This window comes from Salmo salar, chromosome 27 (genome assembly GCF_965601325.2).
Source record: "Salmo salar chromosome 27, fSalSal1, whole genome shotgun sequence".
NCBI lineage: Eukaryota > Metazoa > Chordata > Actinopteri > Salmoniformes > Salmonidae > Salmo > Salmo salar.
Genome location: NC_138317.1, coordinates 6,236,370 through 6,254,591, shown reverse-complemented (window position 1 = coordinate 6,254,591; position 18,222 = coordinate 6,236,370). Strand labels below are relative to the sequence as shown.

Genomic DNA, 18,222 nt, shown 5'->3' with positions numbered 1-18,222 from the left:
TGATTCGCATTGGTGGCATTTATGGGACCTTGGAAAGTTTTATAACCCAAATTTAATGCAAATGTCACTTAAATATGAACAAATATCAATCCTTGTTAATGTTTAAACAATAATTTATCATAAATCATGAATAAATAACGGTTATTATATTGACACTTTTCTACTATTACGTGGGGTACTTTTATTTAGAAATGATTCAACGTTTCGCGAACAGGAAGTGGTTTTTTAGTGTTGCTGACGAGACGCTTATTAGATTTATCAGATTTCGTAAAAATGTGTGTGCCTGTGCGCTGGTTGTGTGAGATAATGCTATATTATTCGCATTCGCAATGCCAGCCCGGGCGAAACATCTCTTCTATAAATGTAGCCTAGCCTACGGTGTTGCTCCATAAAAGAACAGCGCGTGTAGAAAAATGTGTTGATCCATCAGAAGGGAAGGGTAGCCTACATTTTTTTCCCCCGGAGAAAGGACAAATCGGGATAAGGAGGCTATTTTTCAGAAAGGACATCGTCGGGACAGTAAAATGTGAGACAGTGCAAATTATGATCATTTAGCCTAATACAAATAGAGCAATAACACTCTTACAGTGTTAAAAAAAATGATTGGCATGCAATGTATTATTAATGCATGCAAGTGGCATGCGATTTTGCTGCATTTAAACCATACAGTGCCGACACATTCAAATAAGCATCATGACGGGTACGCAATTTTAACGCATTTACAGTCTATACCCTCTTCTGTGGTGCATTGCATAACAGTGTTAATATCATTTAGAAGTAGGCCTATTATTCCTATAGGAAATTAGGCTACAGTTGGCATAAATAGCCTATAAAGATAATAATAGATGAGAGTATTTGATATTTGACCTTGCTATTCGGGATCCTTGGGACGTCCAACTCTGCCGTCACTGCAGTTGAAACGTTAAATGATTCATTATAGTGTTACGGGTAGAGACGTTCCAAGGAACCGCCATAGCACTAACCATTTGATATTAGGACTTCAGGGAACTGATAATCAAATACCAGGCCAGGGTATAGATCTGTAACAATCCAAAAACGGACCATAACAGCTATATAACAGACATAGAAAGCAGAAATATCAGTAAATGTAAAAAAGAAAAATTGTATATTCGCTGCAGCGATCTTTTTAAGTGAGGCTTTTAAATAGGCCTAACTGTATATTAGATTAGCACTCTTACCCTGTATTCTGCTTCTTCTCTAGAAAGTCTCTCCTTGGACAATTGGCATTTATTCGTTGGCACTTTAATAGCGTGATGAAGCGTCCACTTAAAGGCACATTATATTTAATTGAAATGATCAAGCTCCAGTCTTCCTAAAACATTAACATTTTAAACACATGTTCATGGTAAATAATTGCATGTATCCTCAAAGTGAATGGAAACAGCATATTGTGAATGAAAAAGCCTATAAAAACAGTATCTTATGTAACAAATCAATTAATTAATGCAATAGTCTGAGAACATTTCTTCCATTAGAAAATAAGTGTTGGTTGAAGGCATTAAACCCACATCAAATGTACTTTTTTTTGTTATTTCCAAGGTAATTTCCAAGGAAGCAACTTCAGTCCCTACCATTTCTTACTTTGCTCAAACAAAGTCTTTCTGGATAACATCTCAAAGGAATATCTTACTGTCAAGTGTTCAAAGAGACTGTTGGGATATTTTTTGATACCTTTTGAGGCTTCTCAGCCCTAGGATCTGTACTATCGTTGCTACATTATACTTGAGGACATGTCTGCTGTGCGGCTGCTGCTCCTGTTTCTGCTTTGTGCCCTCTTTGGTATGTGAGTGTAGATGTGTAGACTGAACGTTTGTGGATAGTCACAACATCTTTCAATATATTGATATTTGTCTCTATACTGTTGAATTATGAAGCTACCCATTTCTACAATCAAAATAAAGCGCTAATAACAACTCTTCTCTCCTGTAAACAAGTGTCCCTATCTCATGGGGCCTGCGCAGAGGTGGACTCGGACACTGAGGCCGTTGCAGGCAAAGGGTTCAAACTGGGATGCATCTCCTGTAAGATGAGGCCCGAGGTGGAGGCTTCTGCCACAGTCGACTGGTATTTCAAGGCCAAAGGGGAAGCTGACTTTGCTCATGTGAGTATCTGAGGCTGATTATGATTGCTATAGTATTCCAAATTACTACAAACTGCAGTAGATTGTAGGATTAGGGTTGGGGTTTTGTTTGCTCTGGTGCCCACATAAAACATGCTGCCACTATAGTCTGCAGTCTGTTTAGAGTATGCCAGTGCTTTTTAAAATGGCTAGGGTTAGGTTTAATTAGTCCTCTAGACCAGGTTTTCCCAAACTCGGTCCTGGTGCACATTTCCTTTTTTGCCCTAGCACTACACAGCTGATTCAAATGTCCAACTCATCATGAAGCTTTGATTATTTGAATCAGCTGTGTAGAGCTGGGGCAAAAACCAAAACGTGCACCCAGGGGGGCCCCAGGACCGAGTTTGGAAAACCCTGCCCTAGGCAAACCTGTCTTACTCCACTTTGCCCAGAGCCCATCCCTAAGCACACAACCACAAGGCACAAAGGTATGCACACACACACACAATGCCCAACCACATGATATGGCGGAGTGCTGTATGCAGTTAAGATTGAATCAATCTGGATGCCATTTTAGCCCTCAGCGAGCATAAGAGCCACTGGGACAGCAGATGGGCAGATAGTGCATAGCTCATAGCTATGTAACCTTGAGTATACTTTCCTACTGGAAGCCTTTTCAAAACACAGTTGCATCCTGTTGAGTCCATTTTCTTGGATGTTGCCAGCTACGGGTCGCGATCTAGGAAGTGAAACCGCAGACATTTTCAGTGCCATGTGAATGACCCAGTTGTCATTGTGTCATTAGATATATAATTACGATGAGGAGGGCCAGCACGTTGTGGATGAGCGCTTCGAGGACCGTGTGGACTGGAGCGGCAGTAAGCAGAGCCAAGACATACAGGATGCGTCCATCTACCTCTTCAATGTCACCTTCAATGACTCGGGCACCTACCGTTGCTTCTTCCACCGGCTCCTGACGTACGAGTTCTACGAATACCAGACCGTTGTCAGCAAGGTTGTGCACCTGACAGTGGTGGCTAAAGGTTCAGTATTACTATACAGACTAATGGCTTTGCATGCAATTGGAATTCCGATGTCAATTATCCCAATTGTTAGGAAACATTTATGACCTGAAATTAAATTCAAAAAGTGCTTTGTAAGTGCTTAGTGAGAGACTCTGTGGTGCCTTTTGAGTGCTTTGACCCCCCCCCCCCCCCCCCCCGTCTCTACAGCTACCAGAGGGACAGCCTCCATAGTCTCTGAGGTGATGATGTACGTGTCCATCATTGGGCTACAGGCTTGGCTCTACATAGAGATGGTATACTGCTACAGAAAGATCTCCGCTGCAGGAGAGGAAGCATTACGAGAAAGCGCGTAAGTAACACTGTAACCCTACTTCCTCTCATGCAGCTGTATCCTTTCATTTTAGGTTCTCCTCTATTACTGTCTTCCTCCGTATACAGTAATCTTACTGTCCTCCCTTTCTTGTATGCTCTGTACCTGTCCATCCTGTTGATTTGAAATCTCTACTGTCTTTCAAAGTGCTGAGTAGTATAATTACTCTGTTCCTGTTTGTTCAATATTATCTGTCTTTTTTCTCTATTTGTTTTCCTTTCCACTCCTATTCTCTCTCAATCTTTCCATCTTTGTGTCCCATAATCGTCACATTTGCCACTCTAGAAAAGCCAAAGAAGGTACATTTCCTAAAGAAAATGTGTGTGCTTGCCTCAGCAGTCTTGAAGTGTTAACTTCTCTAGGATAGGTGGGACGGTGGCGTACCATCTGACCAACATCCAGTGAAAGTGCAGGGCGCCAAATTCAAACTACTGAATTGTAAATATTTAACAATCTTGAAAATACACATGCAATATGTCAAAATAAAGCTTAACTTCTTGTTAAAATCCAGCCACGGTGTCAGATTTCAAAAAGGCTTTACGGCAAAAGCAAACCATGCGATTATCTGAGGACAGCGCCCAGCACACAAATGCATAACAATCATTTTCAACCAGGCAGGTGGCGACACAAAAGTAAAAAATAACGATATAATTCATGCCTTACCTTTGAAGATCTTCTTCTGTTGGCACTCCAATATGTCCCAGAAACATCACATATGGTCCTTTTGTTCGATAAACTCCTTTTTTATATCCCCAAAATGTCAATTTATTTGGCGCGTTTGATTCAGAAAAACACCGGTTCCAACTCGCCCAACATGACTACAAATGATCTAATTAAGTTACCTGTAAACTTTGTCCAAACATTTCAAACAACTTTCCTAATTCATCCTTAGGTATCCTAAAACGTAAATAATTTATCAAATTTAAGACGGAATATAGTGTGTTCAATAGCGGATAAAATCAAAGTGGAGCGAGCTACAGGTCGCGCGCACCAAACAAAAAAGTACACTTGGCTTGACTCTCATTCTGAATAGCCATACTTCTTCATTTCTCAAAAAACATCAACCAATTTCTAAAGACTGTTGACATCTAGTGGAAGCCATAGGAACTGCAACCAAGTGCCTCATAAATCTAGTTTACCATAGAAAACTAATTGAAAACACAGTCAACTCAACAACAACAAAAAATTCCTGGATGGTTTGTCCTCGGGGTTTCGCCTGCCAAATAAGTTCTGTTATACTCACAGACATAATTTTAACAGAGTGTTTTCTATCCAAATTTACCAATTATATGCATATCCTAGCTTTTGGGCCTGAGTAGCTGGCAGTTTACTTTGGGCACGCTTTTCATCCGGACGTCAAAATACCGCCCCCTATCCAAAAGAAGTTTAAACCAATTATGTTCTGTCTCTGATTGGATGTTAGCTCAGCTGACACTGCTTGCTTTGCGTCTCTACATTAAAGCAATAGGTCTGGTTACTTAAGTTGGATGGATGGTTGCTTCATGGAAGGATAAAGGACGTTATTATGGATGGATGGATGAATGAATGAATGGAAAAAGGATGGCGTGTTGAATGAAGGTTAGAGGGGTTGTTGGATGGATAGAGAGGTTAGAGAGCTAAGTGGATTGATGGAAGGGTAAAGGAAGTTATGGATGGATGGATGAAAAAGGCTGGAGTGATGAATGAAGGTTAGAGGGGTTGTTGGATGGATAAAGAAAATTTAGAGGGATAAGTGGATTCATAAAGAGGTTAAATGGATTAATGAATAGATAGAGGTTGAAAGATTGGAATAAATGTAGGAGATATGCAGTGTAGTTGAAATGATTGAAATGCTTTAAGTGATGAGTGGCTAGAATGATTCAACTGTAGATGGATAGATAGATGAATAAAATGTGAATGGAAGGATGAATAAGCAGAGGATGATATTCTAACCACTTCTCTTTCTCCTTTCTTTCCAGGAATGCAGAATATTTAGCTATAGCCTCGGAGAGTAAAGATAACTGTGGTGTGCAAGTGGCAGAATAACCCAGGTTTGTCATGAGAAAAAACGTAATCAGCAAGCCAAAGGAAGCATAGTGTAGTTGCCTTGTTTGGCTCCCTCACATGGGCAAGTTAGAATAACTTAGAAAGAGTGATGCAGGTCAGTGGTAAGATTGTAAGGAGAAACCAAAAGGCTCTCAGAGACATTTACAAAGATGGCACATCTTTTTGGATCTTGGATCTAATTTTGGATCTAACACATCCACTGAACAATCAATATGCAGTACTATCATCAGGGCGCAGACTCTTACCTCATAAAAACAAGAGGCACTAACAGTTGTGTACCAGCATCAGTATGGCTTTTAATTGAAAATTGATTTATGTGACTTATGTTTATTTTTTAAGGCACAGCTCAGCTCTTGAATGCAAAATGATTTTTGTGACTTAGGGACATTTCGAAAATTACGGGGGGGTTACTAAATAGGGGAGAGGCGTGTAACTTTTTTTTGCTTTGGGGAGGATTGTGTGGATTTTATTGGGCACAGGGGAGAGTAGTGTTTTTTTTTACATTTGTATTGTCGGTTTTTCTATATAATTTATTGAATTTGAGCAAACTTTTCCCATCTGCTTTCATGCGCCTTCCCTATCAAAGGGTTTTGGTTCTTTCCTTATACACTAGCCTACGCCACAGTATCCACATGGGTTGCCGCCGTCGGCTCGGGCTCATATTTGCCACACTGACACTTTCGATATTTGCCTCTCCAAAGGCCATGAAACATGTTTTGTTGCCCATGATGAGGCTTTTTTATCAGAGTTATTGACTTCTCAATAAGCCAGATTCGAGTAACTTCCATGACAGCTGAACGGCAAGCGGCAGCTGCGGCGCAATCAGTCGGGAGGTAGACAGCACATGGTGCTGAAATTAGGCTAATTCAAATAATTCATTTCAACAGTCTTGTTAGGCTATCCATAGATTTGTCAGCGAATTCAAAACTGTTTATGGTATTTAGACACATTCACATCATGATCTAAAATGTAAATTCTTTACATCAAGTTTAGCAGTACAGCTAAGATAATACCTTAGAAAAATCCAATAAAAAGTCAAATTCATACTTTTGAATGCTAATATAAAATAGGCTATATACATTTTGGTAAATTTTGAGTTTCTGGTCAATATGACATGCCTAAAAGATAAAATCAAAATATCCGTTTAAAATCATTATTTTTTACCATTGAAGACAGTGTTACATTTAACCCCACATACTGGGTTAATTGTAACATGTCACTCCCGCCACTTTCAGTTGAATTGTAAATGACTGGTATGTTCTAGTTACAGTGTTTAATGGTAGCTGAGATATGTAAGTTGTTTGTATAACAATATTGTTAATCTAACTCAATAATATTTTCATAATAAGCCAGACCCTAAAAGTAATACTTGGTTCCCCGGTCTCCTTCAATAAAATAGGCCCACAGTGTGTAACTCCGTCGCTTTCAATTAAGCTATTCAGTTTCTGTTAAAGAGATGTTTAAATGCCCAATGCAGCCGTTTTTCTATCAATATAATTTCTGGGTAACAATTAGGTACCTTACTGTAATAGATTTCCGTTAAAATTGGCAAAAAAATGCTTTTTAGCAAAGAATATTTTTCTCAAGTAAGGATTTTGCTAGGACTGTCTAGGAGTGGTCTGCATGGGAAGGTTAAAACTGAAAACTAGCTGTTATTGGCAGAGAGGTTTGGAACTCTGTTTGTTGTTATTGTTCTATTAACCAATTTACCACATGGTGATGTCACCATGGAAAGCTTAAACTCCTGCCCATGCAAACCTGCTGATTAGAAGGTCCTGTGTAGATTGTATTTTCAACCAGCAACTGTCAGGAAATAACACTGATCACACTTTTTCAGACTTTTACAGTGTTTGTTTCATCAACTGTTGTACAAAACACAGGAAAACAGAATTTTAGGGACGCACTTGTGACGTTCTCTTTTTGGGTTAAGCCACGGAAGAGTAGTTATCAGTTAGAGCTTAAATTGTTCTGCGTCGGACTTCTGTCTGGACTGGAAAGGTAACTTTTGAAAGTAGGCTACAATGCTTCGAATCATATGACGTCTCAGATCCAATTATTTGCAAACATCGGCAGTTTCGTTGCAAATAAGTCACACTGGTTTGGCATGGGGAAATGTGGTAAGATGAACGCATATCTCTTCCCTGAAAAGTTTATTTTCTAAATCTGCTTTTCTTTTGGGACTTTTTGAGAGCGACATTTTCTCTTACAAGCAAGCTGATTGTTTTGAGCTAATAAAAAGTAGAGTACCAAGAAAGACAAAACTCATTTACTAGAGACATTGTTGATTTTATCAAAATTATTATGTTGTCATTGAATTGATTATGTACTTGCCAGATGTGTTAAAAATAGTGTACTGTAGGTCTATAAATTGGGCTGCTATTATTTTATGTTCTGGTCCGCCGACTAATAGCTGAGAAAAACTGTGGTATTAAAAAATTCATTCTGCTAATGTCTTTAGTCGTAAAATGAAATCTGTTTATAGAAGTATTTTGTTTCAGGAGCCTTTTTTTTTTGCCCCTGATTGTAGTAATGTAAATGTAATGTAGTAGTAAGGCCTAGGCCTACATTATTACTGTTGTCATAATCAATATTTAGAGTTAATTCTAATGAGGTTTTTTTTTTTGTATACATTTTTTTTTTCAAGGGGAGGGTCATGTGGAAAGAAATGTAATGTTGGGGAGGAGGGTGCATTTTTGTGGGGGACATCTCGAGTTGGATAATTTTCAAACGGTCCCTTACATTTATCTTTTATTTACCGTCTAAGCATTTGTAGCTGTCATGTGTGAATGTCACTGTTAATATGTTTACAATATACACTACATTACCAAAAGTATGTGGACACCTGCTTATCGAACATCTCATTCCAAAATCATGGGAATTAATATGGAGTTGGTTCACCCTTTGCTGCTATAATAGCCTCCACTCTTCTGGGAAGGCTTTCCACTAGATGTTGCAACATTGCTGCGGGGACTTGTTTTCATACAGCCACAAGAGTATTAGTGAGGTTGGGCACTGATGTTGGGTGATTAGGCCTGGCTTGCAGTCGGGGTTCCAATTAATCCCAAAGGTGTTCGATGGAGTTAAGGTCAGGGCTCTGTGCAGGCCAGTCAAGTTCTTCCACACAGAGCTCGACAAACCATTTCTATTTGGACCACGCTTTGTGCACTGGGGCATTGTCTAGCTGAAACAGGAAAGGGCCTTCCCCAAACTTTAGTGACGAAGTTGGAAGCACACAATCGTCTAGAATGTAATTGTATGATGTAGTGTTAAGATTTCCCTTCACTGGAACTAAGGGGCCTAGTCCGAACCATGAAAAACAGCCCCAGAACATTATTCCTCCTCCACCAAAATTTACATTTGGCACTATGCATTTGGGCAGGTATCGTTCTCCTGGCATCTGCCAAACCCAGATTCGTCTGTCGGACTGCCAGATGGTGAAGCGTGATTCATCATTTCCACTGCTCCAGAGTCCAATGGCAGCGAGCTTTACAGCCGACGCTTGACATTGTGCATGGTGATCTTAGGCTTGTGTGGGACTGCTTGGCCATGGAAACCCATTTCATGAAGCTTCCGACAAACAGTTTTTGTGCTGACGTTGCTTCCAGAGGCAGTTTGGACCTTGGTAGTGAGTGTTGTAACCGAGGAAAGACGATTGGTCCGCGCTTCAGCACTCGACGGTGCCGTTCTGTGAGCTTGTGTGGCCTACCAGATAAGCCGGGCCGTTGTTGCTCCTAGACGTTTCCACTTCACAATAACAGCACTTACAGTTGACCGGGGTAGCTCTAGCAGGGCAGAAATTTGACTTGTTGGGAAGGTGGTATTCTATGACGGTTTCAAGTTGAAAGTCACTGAGCTCTTCAGTAAGGCCATTCTACTGCCACTGTTTGTCTATGGAAATTGCATGGTTGTATTCTCAATTTTATAAACGTCAGCAACAGGTGTGTCTGAAATGGCTGAATCCACTAATTTGAAGGGGTGTCCAAATACTTTTTGTATATATATCTTTATCTTATCCGACTTGCCATGACTGAAGTTCCGTCTGGAAAAAAAGTAACTCTATTCTATGCACACAATTCAACCAGGTTCAAGCATCAAGCGAGTGGAGAGGTCATTATTGTAGAATCGAGGCTTGTCATGGATATGCACATTTACATCTAACAGAGTTCAACTGTCCTTGACCTTTCTCTTGTCACAGGATGAACCATGTGTAATGTATTGATGTTTAATTCTGCTTTCAGGAATTCAAGCGGTGCCATCTACAGACTGGCCTCATCACCGACACGACCCCTTGTTTTGCATGAAGACACCCGGAAGATGTATAGTATCTCTGAGTCTTTATTATTCCTGTTAAAATGTTAATGGATAAATGTGATATGATGACATGATTACTTTTAGAGTAGTATGTGTAAGAATCCTATTTTTCAGTTTTAATGGTATCTCTCTCTCTAAAGTGTATGTACATTTATATTAAGAGGTATTGTGAGCATAAGGACACAAGGCGAGACCCAAATGCAGACACAGGAAGCAGATGGTTGAGCTCCGATATTTATTAGTCCAAGGGGTAGGTAAAAGGTAGGTCGGGGACAGGCGAGAGTTCATGAACCGGATCAGAGTCCAAAACAGTACCAGATGAAGGGCAGTCTTGAGGTCAGGCCAGACAGGGGTTCAGTAACCAGATTGGAGTCCAAACAGTACAAGGGGATAGGCAGGCTTGAAGACAGAACAGGCAGAGTGGTCAGGCAGGCATGGGTCAAAACCAGGAGGACTAGAACCAAAAGAGACTGGGGGGAAAAAAATAGGACAAGAAAAACCACTGGTTGACTTGGCAAACAAGACAAACTGGCACAGAGAGACAGGAAACACAGGGATATATACACCGGGGATAATAAGCGACACCTGGAGGGGGTGGAGACCATCACAAGGACAGGTGAAACAGCTCAGGGTGTGACAGTGAGAGAATTAATCTGATTGAATGGTTATCGCGAGATCACTTTGGAATTAGAATACTCGAATGGACATGAACGTTCTTATGATAGTATAAAAGGTCAGCCATTTTGGTAAGAGAGTTGGTCAACCCCAATGGTCAGCGAGTGCTGTGAAAAGATGTTATTTAAAACAATGAATTTAAAACAATGACTTTGAAAATTATATGCACAGTAATGTTTATTAGCTAGCTAGTCTGCCAGTTTTAGTAGAATGATTCCATCATTTTTTTCGAAATAACTGCCAATATGCCGACATTCCAAACAAACAATGCAGTCAATACACTGGCTGAAATCAGTTGGTGATATGACTTAGACAAAGTGTAAATGCAACAAGTAACTGATATTGTATTATATAAGATTCACAACTTTCCAAGAAAACAAACATTGAAAACATTTTTGAGGCAATTTATACAGAACATTTGTATAAAACCTGTATTTACAGGTCAAAAGTTTGGACACCTACTCATTCCAGGGTTGTTCTTTAATTTTACTATTTTCTAACACATATGGAATAATTTAGTAACTAACAAAGCGTTAAACAAATCAATATATTTTAGATTCTTCAAAGTAGCCACCCTTTGCCTTGATGACAGCTTTGGAAACTCTTGGCATTCTCTCAACCAGCTTTATGAGGTAGTCTCAACCAGCTTTTAACAGGTGTGCCTTGTTAAAAGTTAATATGTGGAATTTCTTTCCTTAATGCGTTTGAGACAATCAGTTGTGTTGTGACAAGGTAGTGGTGGTATAGACAAAATACCAGGTCCATATTATGGCAAGAACAGCTCAAATAAGCAAAGACAAATGACAGTCCATCATTACTTTAAGAAATGAAGGTCAGTCAATCCGGAAAATTTCAAAAACGTTGAAAGTTTCTTCGAAGTGCAGTTGCAAAAACCGTCAAGCGCTATGATGAAACTGCCTCTCATGAGGAACGCCACAGGAAAGGAAGACCCAGAGTTACCTCTGCTGCAGAGGATAAGTTCATTAGAGTTACCAGCCTCAGAAATTGCAGCCCAAATAAATGATTCACAGAGTTCAAGTAACAGACACATCTCAACATCAACTGTTCAGAGGAGACCACGTCAATCAGGCCTTCATGGTCGAATTGCTGTAAAGGAACTACTACTAAAGGATACCACTAAGAAGAAGAAACTTGCTTGGGCCAAGAAACACGAGCAATAGACATTAGACCAGTGGAAATCTGTCCTTTGGTCTGATGAGTCCAAATTTTTGATTTTTGGTTCTTTGTGAGACGCAGAGTAGGTGAACGGATGATCTCCGCATGTGTGGTTCCCACTGTGAAGCATGGAGGAGGAGGTGTGATGGTGTGGGGGTGCTTTGCTGGTGACACTGTCAGTGATTTATGTAGAATTCAAGGCACACTTAACCAGCATGGCTACCACAGCATTCTGCAGCAATAATCCATCCCATCTGGTTTGCGCTTGGTGGGACTATAATTTGCTTTTCAACAGGACAATGACCCAACACACCTCCAGGCAGTGTAAGGGCTATTTGACCAAGAAGGAAAGTGATGGAGTGCTGCATCAGATGACCTGGCCTCCATAATCACCAGACCTCAACCCAATTGAGATTGTTTGGGATGAGTTGGACCACAGAGTGAAGGAAAAGCTGCCAACAAGTTCTCAGGTGAAGCTGGTTGAGAGAATGCCAAGAGTGTGCAAAGCTGTCATCAATGCAAAGGGTGGATACTTTGAAGAATATCAAATATTTTGATTTGATTAACACTTTTTGGGTTACTACATGATAACATATGTGTTCATAGTTTGTCTTCACTATTATTCTACAATGTAGAAAATAGTAAAAATAAAGAAAAACCCTTGAATGAGTAGGTGTGTCCAAACTTTTGACTGGTACTTTGTAATTATGACAATATTTAGGTTGACAATAATTCTATTACACAATTTCTGATATCACATGCCTTACTTTTATTTTCCTGCATTAGTAAAAGCAGGAAATGCATCACCTATGCCTCTACTGCCATTCATTCCAATTTTATTTTACTACAATGACTGCCATTATCATCCCATTCTTGAACTTTGAGGGTTTATTACATAGCCGCTCAAGAAATGTCATAGGATCTCTATGTTTATCACACTGTATTAATAAATCCATCCACTCCACCTGTTGTATGTCTTCTAGATTATGCACAATCATCATGAAATGTACTAAACTTCAAAAGGTATTTATAATAGAATGTGATTGATTATGAGACTGTCTACAATGTACAATGTGATGATAAATCAAATAATAAACTTAATTGAAGTGAAGATTGATCTTACCATTTTTTATATTGAACTTTTAATTGTCTCACAAGAACGCCAAAACATTTAAAGCTAACTGCATTAGCAAAAGACCCATTCATTTAAATATAACCTTTCTTGCAAACAGTACATGCAAATCTCACCAAATTCATAATAGATCCACTGATGTTGATAACTTCTCAAACCCCAACTTTACTTACATAGCCTTTCAACTATTCAGTTGGCACGAGTAATGTAGTGGAGGTTAAACGCATGTAAATGCCTATCAATTGGAGTAAAATGCAAAATATTGGGAGCGTTACGTTACTCACTACAAACGACGATCACCGTTTACCCCCTCCAACATTTATTTTGCCACTACTGCAGCTGGTACACACAGTCAGTATTGGGGTACTAAGGTAGGTTGAGCTGGTACTCAGGAAACGTCCCTAGATACTGGTGGCGTCCATGGATGCGTATTGCTGACTTAGGGGCAGTCAGCGTGATTGGCATACCTGGCTGGAGTCCGTCTGTGCTACCCTGCTCCACGTCCCAACCTGAAGAGGACATGTACAGTATATTCGGAAAGTATTTAGACCCCTGGATTTTTCCACATTTTGTTACGTTACAGCCTTGTTTTAAAATGGATTATATTGTTTTTTTCTCTTCAATCTACACACAATACCCCATGATGACAAAGCAAAAACAGGTTTAGAAAATTAGGCACGTTTATTGAAAATAAAAAAATATCACATTTACCTTTGGCAGTGATTACAGCTTCGAGTCCTCTTGGGTATGACGCTACAAGCTTGGCACACCTGTATTTGGGGAGTTTCTGTCACGCCCTGACCAGGTGAACTCGGGTATATTGGGTCAGGGTGTGTCATGTTAGGTATTTTTCATTGGTTTGTGTTTGGTTTACGTTTTAGCCTTGTGTAGGCTCTAGGTGGGTTTATTTCTATGTTGGGTTCTGTCGATTCCCAATCAGAGACAGCTGTCGCTAATTGTCTCTGATTGGGATCACATTTAAGTTGCTGTTTTCCCCACGCTGTTTGTGGGGTGTTGTCTCTGTTTTTGCACTGCGTGTTGTGTGCCTGCAAAACTGTTCCTGTCTTTGTGAGTACCATTTATTGTTTTCCCTGTGGATGCTTTACTTGTGTTTGGAATTAAACTATGAGTATCCACATTCCCGCTGCGCCTTGGTCCATTCTTGAAGACAAGTGTTACAGAACACCCCACCGAACCAGGACCAAGCAGCGGGAGGAAAAGGAGCGCGAGAGATGGGCTCGCGAGGGGAAGGAGTTCTGGACCTGGGAGGAGATAATGTCGGGGAAAGGACCCTGGCGGAAGGATTCCCAGGTCGAGGAGGTAAAGCCAGCCGGTAGACGGAGTCGCAGGCGGTGGTCGAGGAGGCCCGGAAAACACCCCCAAGAAATTTTTTTGGGGGGGCTAATGGGGTGGTCCGGAAGGGCAGAGGAAGAGCCCAGACCACTGCTCTCGTGGGGGATGACGGCGGAGGAAGAGACGAAGATGATGAGGCAGTTGATTGAGGACCTGCAGAGGGAAGATCTGGAGGAGGAACCATGGTATGCGGAGTTGCGCGCTATGTCGCCAGTGCGCCCGCACAGCCCGGTGCATCCGGTGGACATGCCCAGCACATGCCATGCTAGGATGGGCATCCAGCCAGGACGAGTGGCTAAACCGGCTCCACGCTTCAGGTCACCAGTACGTGTTCACAGTCCTGTCTGGCCCGTCCCTGCTCCCCGCACCAGGCTAGTGGTGCGTGTCCACAGTCCTGCCCGGCCCGTCCCTGCTCCCCGCACCAAGCCATGGTATGCGGAGTTGCGCGCTGTGTCGCCAGTGCGCCCGCACAGCCCGGTGCGTCCGGTGGACATGCCCAGCACATGCCGTGCTAGGATGGGCATCCAGCCAGGACGAGTGGCTAAACCGGCTCCACGCTTCAGGTCACCAGTACGTGTTCACAGTCCTGTCTGGCCCGTCCCTGCTCCCCGCACTAGGTTGGTGGTGCGTGTCCCCAGTCCTGTCCGGCCCGTCCCTGCTCCCCGCACCAAGTCGGTGGTGCGTGTCCCCAGTCCTGTCCGGCCCGTCCCTGCTCCCCGCACCAAGTCAGTGGTGCGTGTCCCCAGTCCTGTCAGGCCCGTCCCTGCTCCCCGCACCGCTCCGGAGCCTGAGCATGCCGCTCCACAGTGGTCCAGTCCGGGCCAGAGGGGTAGGGTTAAGGTGAAGGCGGGGGAGAGAACACGCCCGGGGCCAGAGCCTCCACCGAGGGTGAGGCGCCCACCCGGGTCCCCCCCCCTAATAGACTTAAGTTTGGTGCGCCGGGAGTACGCACCGTTGGGGGGGGGGGGTTCTGTCACGCCCTGACCAGGTGAACTCGGGTATATTGGGTCAGGGTGTGTCATGTTAGGTATTTTTCATTGGTTTGTGTTTGGTTTACGTTTTAGCCTTGTGTAGGCTCTAGGTGGGTTTATTTCTATGTTGGGTTTTGTCGATTCCCAATCAGAGACAGCTGTCGCTAATTGTCTCTGATTGGGATCACATTTAAGTTGCTGTTTTCCCCACGCTGTTTGTGGGGTGTTGTCTCTTTGTTTGAGCACGTAACGTATCTGCATTTTTCTTGATTTTGTGTACATGTTTAATTCCAGTGTGTTGAATAAACATGTGTTCGCTCCCAGCTGCGTTTTGGTCCGCTTCCTCGTCACCAGGCGATGCACGTTACAGTTTCTCCCATTCTCTGCAGATCCTCTCAAGCTCTGTCAGGTTGGATGGGGGAGCGTCGCTGCACAGCTATTTTCAGAACTCTCCAGAGATGTTCGATCGGGTTCAAGTCTGTGCTCTGGCTGGGCCACTCAAGGACATTCAGAGACTTGTCCCGAAGCCACTCCTGCGTTGTAATGGTTGTGTGCTTAGGGTCATTGTCCTGTTGGAAGGAGAACCTTCTCCGCTCTGGAGCAGGTTTTCATCAAGGATCTCTGTACTTTGCTCCGTTCATCTTTGACTTGATTCTGACTAGTCTTCCAGTCCCTGAAAAACATCCCCACAACATGATGCTGCCACCACCATGCTTCACCGTAGGGATGGTGCCAGGTTTCCTCCAGACGTGACACTTGGCATTTAGGCCAAATAATTCAATCTTGGTTTCATCAGACCAGAGAATCTTGTTTCTCAGTGTCTGAGAGTCTTTAGGTGCTTTTTGTAAAACTCCAAGCAGGCTGTCATGCCTTTTACTGAGGAGTGATTTCCATCTGGCCACTCTACCATAAAGGTCTGTTTGGTGGAGTCCTGCAGAGATGGTTGTCCTTGTGGAAGGTGTTCCCATCTCCACAGAGGAACTCTGGAGCTCTGCCAGAGTGACCATCAGGATCTTGGTCACCTCCCTGACCAAGGCCCTTCCCCAGATCTGTGCCTCGACACAATCCTGTCTCGGCGCTCTTTGGACAATTCCTTTTACCTCATGGCTTGGTCAGGGAGGGGCCCACCTATCTGAGGGGATGTCGATTCTAGCATTTAATTTTTATTTAACCGTTATTTAACTAGACAAGTCAGTTAAGAACAAATTCTTATTTGCAATGACGACCTACCCGGGAACTGTGGGTTAACTGCCTTGTTCAGGGGCAGAACGACAGATTTTTTACCTTGTCAGCTCAGGGATTCAATCCAGCAACCTTTTGGTAACTGGCCCAATGCTCTAACCACGAGGCTACCTGCCGCCCCTATGGGTACTGTGGTCTTCTTCAGCAGATCCAGGACGGAGCCAAAAGGCACAAGAAAGAGGATTTCGACACTTACCATCTCAGATTGTTATGAAATCGTTTCTGTAGCTTGAAACAGATAAGATTAGCCTTCCTGCAACATTATTTTGTTGAAATATAATTTGAATGAATTGATTGCACCCAAATTGTCAATTTTAATTTATAGGATTCATATAATGTTCAATAAATATAGTACCTAACCGTCTGGTTTGCTTAATATAAGGAATTTGAAATGATTTTGATACTTAAGTATATTTTAGCAACTACATTTATCTTGATAAGTGTGTGAATTGAGCATTTTCCTTTCCTGCTAAGCATTCAAAATGTAACAAGTACTTTTGTGTGTCAGGGAAAATGTATTTATTTAAAAGTACATTACTTTCTTGTTAACCCAACTGTGGGACAGACTATGTTTGTTCCCACACTCGGGACTCTGACTCTCTATTGGTTACACAGACTTCTGGGCTCCCATCCTATTCTAACCACATCTTGCCGGCTTTGTATTCATGTTACCTGATGAAATTGCTGTATAATATGATCTTGTTGCCATCTAATGCACATTCAAATGTCATAAATCAACACTGCAGAGCTCTCCCTGTCCTCTACCGTGCCTTGATTGTATTACTGTTGATGATATCTGGAAATGTGCATGTACACACTGGCCCATCTACTGTTGCTAGCCCCAATTCTGATTTGTGCTCTGATATCTGTTTCACTGATTTCTGCTCCCATAAAAGCCTGTGTTTTCTGCATGTTAACACTAGAAGCTTATTACCTAAATGGATCAATTGAAAGTGTGGGTTTACAGCTCCAATCCAGATGTGTTGGTCATTACTGAGACGTGGTTAAGAAAGAGTGTTTTGAATACTGATGTTAACCTTTCTGGTTATAACCTTTTTCGGCAAGACAGATCTTCCAAAGGTGGGGGAGTGGCGATCTTTACCAAGGATCACCTTCAGTGCTCGGTTGTCTCCACCAAATCTGTCCCCAAACAATTTGATTTGCTGGTTTTAACTTTCAAATAGCTCTTTGTTGACTGTTGCTGGGTGCTATCGTCCTCTATCTGCACCGGCCTGTACCCTACCTGCACTAAGCTCTCTCCTGGCCCCTTACACTAAGTCTGAATTTGACCTGCTAGGTGACCTAAACTGGGACAACCCCCTTTCCAAGTCCTAAAGCAATGGGACTCCCTAAATCTTTCTCATATTATTACCAATCCCACAAGGTATGACTCCAAACACCCAGAAAAGGCTACTCTCCTCGATGTTATCCTCACAAATAATTCTGATAGGTATCAGTCTGGTGTTTTCTGTAATGACCTTAGTGATCACTGTTTTACAGCCTGTGTTCATAATGGCTGCTCAGTAAAACGACCTGTCCTGATTTGTCATAGACGCATGCAAAAAACTTTAATGAGCAAGCCTTCCTTCATGAACTGGCCTCTGTAAATTGGTATAAATCAGCTTGATCCCCTCTGTCGAAGACGCTTGGACCTTTTTTTAAATATTTTCAGTGATTTTGTTAACAAATACGCCCCTGTAAAGAAAATTATAATTAAAACAGGTTAAGCCCCTGGTTCGACCGTGATCTTGCAGAGTTACTCCACCTCAAGAATGCATTTGGCGAAAGGCTCAGCACACGCATGCTCAGGCTGACTGGCTCTCGTTCAGGCAAATGAGAAA

The 18,222-nt window shown here is 42.1% G+C and overlaps 1 protein-coding gene across 3 annotated transcripts; it reads left to right on the top strand.

Annotated features, from left to right (window-relative positions):
• Positions 1-223: 223 nt before the first annotated feature.
• Positions 224-12,794, top strand: LOC106588236 (sodium channel regulatory subunit beta-1). Of its 3 annotated transcripts, XM_014177049.3 has the most exons (7): positions 224-526; positions 1,561-1,800; positions 1,956-2,122; positions 2,886-3,123; positions 3,313-3,454; positions 5,434-5,505; positions 9,760-12,794. In XM_014177049.3, exons 2-6 carry the CDS (start codon positions 1,752-1,754, stop codon positions 5,498-5,500), a joined length of 663 nt encoding a protein of 220 aa, XP_014032524.1. In that variant the 5' UTR covers positions 224-526; positions 1,561-1,751; the 3' UTR covers positions 5,501-5,505; positions 9,760-12,794. The 3 variants fall into 3 exon arrangements, with proteins under 3 accessions (XP_014032524.1, XP_014032523.1, XP_014032525.1); XM_014177048.3 differs by lacking the exon at positions 5,434-5,505; XM_014177050.3 differs by lacking the exons at positions 1,561-1,800; positions 5,434-5,505.
• The last annotated feature ends 5,428 nt before the right edge of the window (positions 12,795-18,222 follow it).